This window comes from Prinia subflava, assembly GCF_021018805.1.
Source record: "Prinia subflava isolate CZ2003 ecotype Zambia chromosome W unlocalized genomic scaffold, Cam_Psub_1.2 scaffold_31_NEW, whole genome shotgun sequence".
Classification (NCBI taxonomy): domain Eukaryota; kingdom Metazoa; phylum Chordata; class Aves; order Passeriformes; family Cisticolidae; genus Prinia; species Prinia subflava.
The window spans coordinates 769,493-782,853 of NW_026960608.1; the positions used below are offsets into that span (position 1 = coordinate 769,493).

Consider the following 13,361-nt stretch of genomic DNA (forward strand, 5'->3'; position numbering starts at 1 on the left):
CTCAAATATGTTCATGTGAGTATTGACACATATTCAGTGTATGCCTCTGCCCAAGCAGGAGAAAAGTCTGTGCATGCCAAGTAACACCTAGTGCAAGCTTTTTCAGTGTTGGGGATTCCAAAACCAATCAAAACTGATAACACCCCAGCGTATGTGTCCAAGGATTTCTTAGAATTTGTCCAGCAGTGGGGAGTGGAGCATAAAACTGGCATCCCCCACTCCCCCACAGGTCAAGCTGTGATTGAGCGTGCACACTAGACGCTCAAGCAGGTTTTGGCTAGACAGGGCACCTCAGCTGCGTGGATGTCTCCACAGCAGAAGCTCTGCAAAGCCATGTTTACCATCAATTTTCTGAATTGTTCATTTGAAAACATGAGTCCACCTGTGGTACGTCATTTTAACAGTGGCAATCAGTTCAAATTGTCTCAGCGTCCACCAGTCTTCATTAGGGATCCTGAAAGTTGGGAAACCAAAGGTCCCTTTGTGCTTGTGACCTGGAGTCATGTCTATGCATGTGTGGCTACTCCCTCAGGCCCTCGGTGGATTCCCCAGAAATGGGTGAAACCTTTTGTCCCCAAAAATCCAGCTCCAGCAGAAGGGGATAAGGAGCAAGTAACCGATGCTTCGAAGAGAAGACGCCGCCGGATGGAAGAGAAAGAACCTCCCTAGGTGTGGATTCCTTCTGGCAGAAACAGGAACCTTTTAACATGTTTTAAAAAATGTTTATTTTTTTCCTTCTAGAGAAATCTACCTCCCACTCAACCCTATGATAAACCCCATCCAAGTTGTCATCCTGCTAATGCTGAACAGTCTGGCAGCTGCATGGATCGTCCCTCAGCCGCGTCAGAACGTCTGGGTGACCCTGGCACAGAAACATGTTTGTCCACTGCAGCAGCTAAGATTGCATGGACATGAATGCCAGGAATTTGAAGGACTCTGTTGCATGAATCTGTCCTCAAAAGCTCCAAACATCCATGCTGCCCTCCGAAGCATAAACAACATGATCGGACAAGTGAAGCAAGAATCTGAAGTTTGGATCAAAGAACTGTTCAAGGGCTGGGGATTCACAGGGTGGTGGATCTCTAGTTAAAACAATTTTGTTACTTTTTGTTGTTCTTTTCCTTGTAACAATAGCATTTGGGATCCTACGCTGTTTGATTTTCAAGGCTATTAATAGCCTCATACCTTCTACCTCAGAAGTCAACCACATAGAGTTGGCAAACCTAAAGCAGTCTGATTTCCCTACCAATTGTAAGTGGTGGGAAAACCCACACTGTGTGTCAAAATGAATTTGATGGTTTTTCTTGGTATCTTTTTAAACAAAAAAAGGAGGAGATGTTACATTCCCCTGTGGGAATGGTGTCTCCCCCCTCAGGGACCCCTAGAGCTTGTACCATGTAGTCTGACCCTTCCCTCCCTTTCTGACCCCATTGGCTGTTTTCCACTTTGCTTCTTCCTAGCAAGAGCTGAGAAAAGACCCTGTTCCTCTGTGCACACCCTCTTTCCCTCTGGAGACCACCTGGAATAAACATCTTACTGCAGCTAAGGGTTAGAGCCTCTTTTGAGTCCTTTTTCCTGTCTATGATATATTCCTCCAGAGCCTGAGAAGGACTGAGCTAGCTTAGACCCTCGGAGGGGTTAAAAAGGAGGATTTATTATCAATGTAATTTTTGGATGGTGGGAAGAATGTGAGGAGCACGATTAAAGGAAGATGAAGAGGAAAAAGAAAATAATGGGTTCCAGATATCCATTAAGTGAACAGATTACCAAAGACTGATGATTACAAACTGGAGGGTTAAAAAACAAGTCATTTCACTTAGGTCAATAGAATACTGCCATATGAGATTGAATCAGTCTTTCTCAGCAGTACTGTTTGCCATCTAGCAGTTTTAAGATCAACAAGAGTACATAATTCTCAGACCTCTCCCCTTTAAGTACCTCAGGAAACATTTCTGTTTCTATGGATGGATAATTCCCCTACATCTGTAAATGCCTGAATTGTTCTACAGGTATTATTATTTTGTATTAATACAATTTTTTAAATCAATGACACCACTTTAGGAAATTAAACCAAGAGAAATTCAGAAGTTAGAAATATTGGCTCTGTAGGCTTGAGCCGTATCTCAAAGAGGATTTCTTTGTATTTGCTCAATTTACCAGTCATACTCTGGTAAAAGCTCTTCATTACCATGGCACTAGTAAACAACTGTTTACTCATTGTCCTCTTTCATTCGTACATTAGAAAAATAATTATACTACTACCAAGTTGATGAATGTCTTGATTTCCATCTCTTGTGCTTAGATTTTTAAAAAAAAACCTACCTCATAATCTGCCTTTTTTATAGTTTTCTAATTCTAAGGGGTTTTTTTTCTGAAGAGCAACATCGTGTACTGATTTTTTTTTTTTTTTGGTTTGATGTAAGATGTGATTCATTAATTCACTTCAAGGCTTTCCTGTCTCTTTGCCTTTCTTTTGACTTCCTGAAATGAACTTCAGCATAGAGATACATTTAGATGAAAGGGTAATTTGTTTTTAATGAGGTAGCTGTGACCCTCCACCTGCAAATATACTAATGATGCCATGATCATATTAGTTTTGCTGAGCCAAAATATATTCTAAGTACATCAATTAGAGAGTGAGTGCTTACAAATGTCTCCTCTTTTGTCACTATTTCTGCAAAGCACACTATCTCTATAGAGAGTCATTGTAGGCAACACCACAGGAGGTAGACACCTATTTTAAAAAAACATACTGAGAAAGGAGGCTGTGCTCATTTTCCAGATGAGGACTTCAACAAAAAGGGCACAACTTCATCAGAGGGCACAGCAGGCCTCTCTGCACATCTAATCTGCTGAAGGAAAATTTGCAAAGGAAATAAGAGCAAATAAGAGCAAATATATACAGAATACTGCTTTACTTGAAACTGGGCAGAGACAGGGCCATGTCCATTGCCATGCTCTGTGCATAGCAGGACCAACCACATGGTCAGCTGGGTCCTCAGTGTCCTGGGGTCTGCCTGCCCATGGAGGTGCTCCCTGTCCCCCTCCCAGGAGCTGGTACTCGGCCATTGCTGCAGCACCAGTGGCCTGGCTCCTGTGCTGTGCACATGGGGTAAAACAGGGAGGAAGGCACTTGTGGGTCCTCCCTAGTAACTCGCTTGTGCCAAATGCAAAGCTTGGAAGGCATGACAGTTCATTCAGTGTCTGGGGGATCAACTTGTTTTCCTCAGTAAAAAAAACCATAGCCTACAGATTTGTACTGCCTTTTGGACAAGCTGCTGACTTGATATTCAATTTGAAGAGAATAGTAAATGATGCAAAAAACAAAGCAGTAATTTTGTTTTGGTTTTTTAGTTAGTAGCAGTAGTAAGTGTGCAGAGGACATATATATGAGTCTTGTCTTAAATCTGGGGTAGACAGTTGTTTCCTTTATGAAAAGAAGAAGAAATGTGAAGAAATATATATTTCTATTGTGCTTTAGCTAAGTAGTGACACTTTACACATGTGAATTGATGTGCAATGTGAGAACAAGACTGCAAAATCCTAGCATCCTTTTTCTTCCTATCTACTGGGCATGTGCAGAATTATGAAAAAAGATATTTGATTTGGTACCTGGAACTGTATTTTAAATTCCGCTTTGGGCATATGTGCAAATGGTTGTTAAAAACATCCCACGCCTTTTGTAAATAAAGTGTAATTAAAATGTGACGGAATAAAAAAGCTTATAAAGTGTTTAAAGAGCCCACCACAGGCTGAATTATTGGATAGTCTCTTATTTTAAAATGCAAATTGTGTTTTTATTAGTACAGCAACTTTTTTTGAGGCCCTGGACTGAAAAATCATGTTTATTTTCTTGTTGCTAATTATTATTTTCAGAACACTTGTGGTCTGAAATATCTGTATTGTACACTGACTGAGATATGGAACAAATTTATTTCTAATTTTCTGTCTTGAATAACTCTACAAACTTATTTTAGTTAAAAAACTTTTATCCATATGGTGCTTTTCCCTCAAGCAAAAAGATTTCATTCTATTTTCTTTTTAGGAAGGAGGCACAGCTGGATGAGGAGGGACAGTTTCTGGTCAGAATAATTTACGATGATTCCAAAACCTATGACCTCGTAGCAGCTGCAAGCAAGGTCCTTAGTAAGTAATACAGATATCTTCTTTGCCCATTCATCACAGAAAAGTAATACCCTCCTGCCCCCGAAATCTGTGTAGCAGAGAGGAACAGGATTCAGCATAGGGGAAGTGAAAATGGAGCATTGGTCAGAGATTTTTTTTTTAAATCTTAGGAGAAAGAGTTGTATTTCTTTTATTTCTCTGAGAAAATTTTACTCTTTTGTTGCTTGAAATTATTTTTATTATTTCCAAAGTATTCCATCTTTAGCTGGAGAAATATACCTCATCCACACAGCATGGGCAGTGTAACAAGCAGTCGTGAAGTAACAACATCCTGCTGCAACTGCCAATACACCCAAGTTTCAACCACTGCTGCAAGAGCAGTGAATGAATGAATGAATGAATCCTTGATCTATGCTGAAGAACAGTGCTGAGTCACAGAAATGCTTGTGGCATGGACACATTTCATTTAATTGCATATCAGCTATTGATTTGGGTTGCATTCATTTTCAATTATTGCAGCTCTAGTCTGGAATTTAAAAGGTAGAATTATGCACATCAACATTATTTTATCTGCAGACCCAAGTGCGGTATGAAATTGTTCTGCATCTGTAATTAGCCAAGAATCTATGACTGATGACTGTAGTAATACTGAATTGCAGCAGCTTATGTGGTTTCATGCTATTGTAAATTAGAATTAACTCTGCTGAGGCAAGCACTGCTAACAACCAAGTTCCTTTATTTTCAAGAAGTGATTCATTTTCTGCATCAAAATCTAAATGCTGTATATGTGTGAAACACAATGCAGTGAAGTAATAATGGTAATTGGTAAATCCTAATGAAATTCCTGTATTTCTCAGTATAGAATACTCAGGATTTATAGGATACTCAGTATTTGCCGTATGAACCCTCAGTCTTGCTTTGTTCTTGACCTACTGCATCTGCGTAGTGTTTATGAATATAAGAGTAAAGAAATAAGCAAGTGCATGAAATACAGTATTTGAACTGAATCATATTTTCTTGTTTTAACTAGATCTAAATGCTGGGGAAATTCTTCAAATGTTTGGGAAGATGTTTTTTGTGTTTTGTCAAGAGTCTGGTTATGATACAATTCTACGTGTCTTGGGCTCAAATGTCAGAGAGTTTTTGCAGGTAAGAATTCTATGCCAAATTGTTTCAGATACCAGACAGAATTATGGCCTAGTCAATAGAAATTTAATTTGAAATTCCAAAGAGAAATTTGGAACAGAAATATTCATATGCAGCAAATTGGAGGGGGAAGTATGTGTTAAATGGAAAGAGTTACCTTATTTATAGTAACAGAAAATGTGATATTCAGGTTTTATGATATTTCTTCTATTATCGCTGACTAATTGTAGATACTGGATATTTCTAATAGTATGTTATGTACAGAGCTAGGGCTCATAACAGCTTATCTCTTAAGATGTTATCCTTCATCCATGAACTGAGGGTGAGATACTGCAGAACAGCATGATACTGTACTATAAAAAAAAACAAATCAAAAATTATTGTTTTACAGCATGGAAGAAATGTAGGGTCTTCTGTAAAGTGTTATTTCTAAGTGTAGAAAAATGGCCTTCCCTTTTTTGTCACCTGAAGATTGTTCACTTCAGTAAGCACTTTGTATTTAAGATTTGTGATCTATATCACTCTTGGAGAGAACTGTGTACTGTAATGAGGTTAAAAGCATTCCACTGAAGATTGCCCAAAAGCTGACTGTCAAAACTGTTGGTTTTCTCTGAAAATGTAGTAGCCTCTTGTCATCTGTACCCTTAAAATCCCTCCAGCATTAAGTGGAAAAGAATCATAGTTTGCTGGATTACTTGAATATTGAATTGTGTGTCTCCCCAAAACCTGCATCATTCTAGAGCATCCTAGATACAGTCAACCCAGACTTCTTGTACAAATCCCACAAACTGTAGTTGCTGGGCAGACAGGGTATGTGTATGTTGCAACATGTGCATATCATGAGAGATCTGTAAACCACTGTCTGTCTATAGACAGCATCCTTTATATTTTAAAGCTTCATTCACAGGCTGCTCTCAAAGCAAGCCTTCAGATAAAAGTAATTTCCAAGGATAACTCATGTACTGAAGTTGTGGCTAAGGTTGAGCAAGAATAGGGGAGGAAAAAACAGGTGTAGCTGGCTCATTGCATCGTCCCTTTGGTTACTCATGTATGGGCCACAAATATAGATACTATTTGCTTTCCCTCATGCCCTTTTCCATATAATATACTTCTCTTTTCATTCCTTACCACATGTGCTGGTGAAAGGACTGAGCATGTTTGTTATACACACCAAACATCTATAAAAGTGGAAACAGCTTACATTTATATTCTTCTAATGACAGCATTTTAAGCTGCTTTGTTAGAATTTCAGTGTTAACAGATGACATTGGCTATTATATACTTCTCTAAATGTTAACAGGACTAATGTATTAGTAGCTATGCCAGAACTGTACTTTTTAGCTTTTTATTACAATGGAAAATCAACATTATCTGTGATTTATTACTTTTGTATCTTCCAGCAGTCATATTAGGTCAGGAAACTACTTTTTATACCTGTCACAAAAATAGGTGTGGGTTGGGTTTGTTCCAAACTTTTCTCAGATTCTTAAAATACATTATAGAGTTCCAAAAGGTGCTTCTTGAAATGTGTACTGAGTCTAGGATATATACAAAATAATTGAGAACTGCAGCTTCTTAAAATATATGAAAATAAATCTCACATTTATGTTCTGTTTCCTTTGACATCTCAAGAAAATTTAGTTTATTCATAGTTGAAACACAGGTACTTCAAGCTTCATGAAAGAGGAAAATAAATAGGGCAACTAAATCAAATATTTATACTTTATGTGAAAAACACAAGCATGGAAAATTTGAAAATCATGTTGAAAGAGACTGTGCAAAAGAGAAGCAGTGTGAAAAGAGGTATCTCTTAAGAAACCCAAAGTGTGCTTTTATGTTCAGTTTAGTAGCTTTCTATTGAATGAAAATCAAAATGGTTAGTTCTCTCATTTAAGGAATTGTTTACATGGCTATTTAGGTTTTTGTGATTGCAGTGCAATAAAATTCAGGGGATTTACTCCTCTTTTAGATAAGTCTCCAGGTGCTGTGTACCACACAGCAGTGAACAGCATCTGAAATACAAATCTTTGTATTTGAGGTGCCAACCACAACTCTCACTTTTAGGCAGATCAGGATCAGCCCCATTTAGTATGACTGCTTGTTCTTGGTTGGAGATTCCCTTGTATTTCCCCATGGAGCTGATCACTGTTCCTCATAGCTCTAGAATTGGTTCTTTGGTCCCAGCACAAGCTCTGGCATACATCTGAGCAGTCTAGGATTCAGGGAGAGAGCTTAGCCTATTATAATCTGTACCTGACCTCATCTCTGGCTCACAGCATGTGAACATACAATAAAAAAGACATTTGTTCTTTCAGAAGCTGCAATATCAATTTAGAATGGATCGAACACAACAAAAAAAATAGGAGTAGGAGTAACAATGACAGTGTCTAGATCTAGGAGTGATTTCAGCTCCATGATCTGGAAAAACATGTCTACTCCTTGACCATGGGTTGGAGTGAGGTTTTGCATACAGTGAGCTATAGGTCTCCCACTCTGGAATATTAGAGAGTAAAAACTGAACGACATATCACAAGGGCTTCACCTGTGACACTGCTTTGACAAAGTCAGCAGTAAAGGAGTAGAAGGGTGGCAAAGTGGTTTTGCTGCCAGTTGTTAGTCACACTTGTGCCAGACTTAAATTCTTAGACAACCATTTTACAGCAATTCTGTCCTTGACACTGGCTATTTCCTGTTTGAAATTCTTCAGCTGGTGACTGTGTAACTGAAAGATTATCGTCTTTTTCCATGTATCTCCCTAAGTTTTTTTCCAAAAGGTCAATATATCCCGGCTGTTTCTGAGGCGTGTGTACTGAAACTGCAGTTCTGCACGCAGTTAGGGAGATGGCAGGGCAATCTTTCAGAGCCAGTCATCTCTCATGCTCTTTTCTCATCCACATTCTTTCAAAGCAGTCTCTTCCAGTTTCATTGCCTCGAACCCTGGAAAGTTCTTACAGGATTTGCCTTCAAGAATTATGGTTTTTTGTCAATGCCCACTACTAGCTGGAATGAATTGACACCCAGATTGCTGCCTCTTCATGTTCTAATCTGGAAATGTTGATTTAGCAACAAAAACATGAATTTGAAACAAGCTAAAAAACTTAAGGAGGAAATTCCAAGCCAAGTGCATCCCATGGAATTCATTGCTAAGAGGGTCATTTTGTCTGGAGGTCTCCAGAAGAGGCAGCTGTTCAAGCACTTTACAGCTCACATGAAAACAAGTTCAGTATGCTTCCACAAATTTGATGATTGACAGATGCTCATGAAAGGTGGAGAATTTCCCACACAGCACATTGAAAATATTTTCACTTCCTATGTTGGCAGAAAACAATATGCAAAGCCTGGTGACAGCAGTCACTTGCAGGGCAGTGAGAGAACACTGAAAATATACAGTAATGTTCTGGACTTAAGGTGTAAAGAGTTGTATGAATTTTACATGATAAATAAAAGATTGTGGGTCGCAACTCTATCCTGCAAATTAGGTTGCCCTTTTTATGTTAAACGTACAGTGAGTAGCAACCTGGAGCCTTGATAATTGCTCCACAATCAAAGTTGAACCTAGTGTTGTGTTTTAAGTGGGATTTTGATCTCAGTTCTCTTTAATGTCTTTATTAGGTACACCTATCAGTTTATAATTTAGCTTTCCTCTCCAGATCACAATTTGTCTGGTTAAAATTTAAAGTTAAATACATGAGATGTCTGGGACAGTAGTGGGAAAAAAAAATCTCTTCCCTTTCCTGAACAACTTTTTCTGATACATTATTACAGCAGCTGTGATATTTCTGTTTATTCTGTGGAGTTTTTCAATTATTTTCAAAGAAAAGATATATTTGAATTTGGTCTTTCAAGCATTTAAATCTTTATTTTAAAATTTGAACTTTGTCAGGCCCTGTAAACTTGATTGTTATGGTGTCAGAACTAGGCTTTTTCATTGATAAAAAGGAGAAATATTGATGTTTATTCATACATGCTTATTTGTATTTGGCTTCTGAATTAGTATTTGAAGAGGAGATTATAGAGACTAGAATTGGAAGGAATGAAACTGGATGTGGTACCAGACTGAGAAACACACAGAAGGTCTTTAATCATCTGAATATTTCAAAATACAGCATAATCAAGCACGACTTCTTACTATCTGGAGTAATTTATAATAGTCCTAATTTTTATGCCATTCATTGTTGAAATGTTGCCATGGTAGATAGAACATTTCAGGCTACCCAAAAAGCCTGCTGTGATGACAGTTCTACAGAGAATAAAGCAAATGTGTAGAAGTATGAGCAGTAGGAGAAAGGGACTGTTCAGACTGGACAAAATATGTGCTTACTTTCTTCATAAATAGTAAGTGAATGCCTTATAATCATGTTTTTAATTTCTTCTTCCAGAACCTGGATGCTTTGCATGACCACCTTGCTACTATTTACCCGGGTATGCGAGCCCCTTCCTTTAGATGCACTGATGCAGAGAAGGGGAAGGGTCTCATTCTGCATTACTATTCAGAAAGAGAAGGTCTGCAGGATATTGTCATTGGAATCATCAAAACAGTAGCTCAACAGATCCATGGTACAGAAATAGATATGAAGGTAATGACTGAAGTGATACACTCATTGAAAATTTATGTCAATAGGAAAAAAACCAAGAAAATCAAAAGTGAAGTGATGACAGTAATTTTCACTGTTGCTGTCTTCTTTGAAGAAGTGCCATCAGTACTGACTCTCAGGAAGAGCCATCATCATTTGTGTTGCGTGAAGAACACATCAGCCATGTGCTGAGAAGGGTGGCTTTAATTGGCAGGCAGACCTGACTGGGAACAGTACATGACAATATCCCCTTATTCAGAAAAGGATTGTAAAGAGGACATGTAAAGAAATTAGATAGTGGTGTATTTGGGGTGCTTTTTTCCCCCTTTATGTTTGGCATATATTTCTTACTGTCTGCTGTGTTCTCTGAGAACACAGACATTTCCTCTTTGTCCTAGATTCTTCATCTGTGTGCAGACTGTGAGGCTGATGTGCATTGATGAGGCCTGGGTAGCAAGCAATGTTTTCCTCCCAGCCAGCATTCCAGGTTCTTCCCAGAAAAAAGATACATTTGTGAGTTTCTTGCTGTCATTGTGTGGAAGTGTGACTGGATATGCACCTAGAGCCCCAGAAGTGAAAAAATGTTCCTCAGTGACAAGAGTTTATGTAATGACATGTTTGCTCAGTCACTTGTGAAATGAGAAAGAGGTTTCTGCTTTGCCCATACAAGAGCAACAGAAAGATTTCATTGATCAGGCCCTGCATATATAATAATATAAAATCAGAGTTTGGTCCAAGGTGTAGATATATGTAGAGGGAGAAACAAAATATGAAAGCTTTTTTTCGGTTAGGAATATTGATGCCTTGACAGGCTGAAACAGAGGCTAGACAGAGTGAAAGGAACAAAGTGAGTATTTATTCAACACTATGCCCTGGAGTCTCCAGAGCCACAGAAGTGGCCTAGCCCAGATGTTTCCAAGATGGAGACAAAAGGGGCTTGTCCCGAGATCTTACCCCTTTTACAAGATTCCATTCATTTGCATATAACAACCCACTGTCCAATCAACAACCCCAAATCACAGAACACCATCCTCCCTGCTTGCCCTTCTCTTCCACGTTGTTTATGCTGGGGCCTAGAGTTTGGAGAGTGTCCTTGAATTCCCCGCCAGGACAAGACTGCCCTACCCCCATCACCCCATGAAGAGATCCCAGCACCACTCAATGCTATCAAACAAAACAGAAAACCCAGCCCTAAGGCATCATATTGCAATTGATATAAATTTTTTTCATCAAGTAGAAAATAATCTAAGCAGGTACACCAGTCATTCTTTGGGTTTTTTAAATATTCTTTTCCATAATACATTTCTAGAACAGTTTCATTGTATACTGTATACTTGCTGAGAAAATCCTTTCATTATCACAAGAACGTGACCTTGCTCAAGTAAGAGATTTGCAAGCAATCCAATGACAATGATATTTATACTGCTATATTGGAGCATTTGCCTTCTAGGTTTCCTGTTCTAAGCTAGCTCAGGTTTATAGTAGATGTCTAGTTGTGTATAGTGTGGTGATATACTTGTGTCCTTGTTTAGATTCTATTTTGTAGAAAACCACAGTTCAAACTTTTGCAGCAGGTGTTAGTAATCAGATACAGAAGGATACAACAGAATCAAAACAATCCCCTTTTTAGATCCCTCTTTATTTGAAGTGTTGAGACAGACAAGAAGGACCATGTTGGAAAGTTGGCTGCAAAAGTGCTGAAGCTGTTGCTTGACAAGCATTTCTTTTGGTAGCATAGGCAGCTTAAGCAGTCTCTGTTTTCTCAGTGCTCAGGCTTGTCCTACAGCAGCGTCTTTGGCTGTGCCTTCCAGCTGGTGTCAAGTTATAAAATAAACTATGCTGAGGAAACGAGCTGGGTTCAAAAGAACGGGTGGGTTTTTTTGTGGTTTTTTTGTTTTTTGTTTTTTTTTACCTTCATGTGTTCCTTTATGATTCGGTATTCTGTCTCTCACAGGGCCACACAGAGGCAAAAGTGATCCATGGGGCAGAGGAGAAATCTGGGTTGTCCAAAGCAGCTAGCAGCACAAACTTTTGATAAACTGTGCTCTCAGTCTGAAGGTTACTTTTCTGAGAAAATTGTATTAAAATCTGTCTTGGTTTGAAAAGACAGCTGTCTGCTAGGAAACCTGGAGTTTTCTTTGGAATGGAGAATGTAAACCCTCCTCCCTCCAAATTATTATAATTTTTCAGTTAAAGGTTTTCAGGCAAAGTTTTGGTAAATAGAATAACAGTTCTTTACTAGGAATACTAAAAATACAAATGTAGTAGTAGAAAAACAAACAAACAAACAAAACCCTAGAAGGCCTTACAGAGTCAGAATACAACCTGACACCCTGTTCAGGGTGTTGGAAGCAGTCCAAAAAAATCCTCCTGGTGAAAGAGATGTGGTTCTGTTGGAGTAGAGATGATCTTGTAGAAGGAGTCCAGTGGTGGTGAGATGGGTCCGATCTTCCTCTGGGAATCCAGTGGAAAACAGGCTGCCTGGTGGTCCTACATCTCAGTTTTTTATCTTGGTAGGAATGGTTGTCTCCCCCTGCACTGGGTGGAGCATCTCACAATGGGATGATGTAATGTGTCATGTCATTGGTGAGCCTTAATGGCCCATTAACAGAAGATATCCCTCCCAGAGGGTGGACAGTGGTGAAAGAGATAAGAAACATTGCCCCACCTGGTTTTAACAGCTGGCCTATTATCAGAAGGCATCCACTCCCCTCCCCTGTGGAGTTACAAGAGATAAACATCTCCCCAACTGGTTTCAACAGATGAAATAGAATACACTTTTTTTGGTTACATAACCCAAGACAATATCCATCTAGAACTTCTCACAAATAATATATGTTCTAAAGAGGTTTAAATATTTATTATGTATTTACTTCTTATTTTAATTGTACTGTTTTAGGTTTTTCTGGAAATTTTACTGTTGTACTGTAAGTAAATAGATATTTAATAATATTAGTCAAACCAAATATTAGTCAACTAGAAATGAATACCATGTCTAATTTAAATCTACACTATTCTTTTAGACTGATGTAAAAGCCATAGGTGCCTAAAATAGTGTTAACCTCTAAACTGAAGAAAGTGTATATTGTCTTATTTTGTCTGCTACCCTAGTTTTAACCTTTTCCCTATTAGAAAGTCATGTACCCTTAACCCTGAACTTTTCCATGTGTCTCCTGATTAATATAGCCTATGTCTTGACATCTCTAAGACATTGCACACAGCTGTACTCCACAGGTACTCAGAAACTTCAGTGGTAGATAAGCAGAGAATTGATTCTCTAAGGTGAGAGTGCTGAAATTTGCAGCTTATCCACAGACAATAAAAGTCTTCCTCCATTACTCCACAGGTCAGATATTAATCATGAATGGTATGGAGTGAAGGTTTTGAAGTCAAGTCTGGCATTGTAATAACTAGGTAGTTTCACTGTTCGAAATTCTGAGAATAGGAGAAAAAACAGACCAACTTCTTTCATCTCCATTCTTTGCCTCACAATTTAGTAAGTTAATGCTTTTGTGT

The 13,361-nt window shown here is 38.5% G+C and overlaps 1 protein-coding gene across 3 annotated transcripts in view; it reads left to right on the plus strand.

Annotated features, from left to right (window-relative positions):
• Positions 1 to 13,361, plus strand: part of LOC134564992 (guanylate cyclase soluble subunit beta-1-like) — a 56,608-nt gene that overhangs the window by 21,221 nt on the left and 22,026 nt on the right. For all 3 annotated transcript variants that reach the window (XM_063424339.1, XM_063424340.1, XM_063424341.1), the window contains 3 exons: positions 4,046 to 4,146; positions 5,156 to 5,274; positions 9,651 to 9,848. In XM_063424339.1, coding sequence (XP_063280409.1) covers positions 4,046 to 4,146; positions 5,156 to 5,274; positions 9,651 to 9,848 — 418 coding nt within the window. The remainder of the gene's footprint in view (positions 1 to 4,045; positions 4,147 to 5,155; positions 5,275 to 9,650; positions 9,849 to 13,361) is intronic.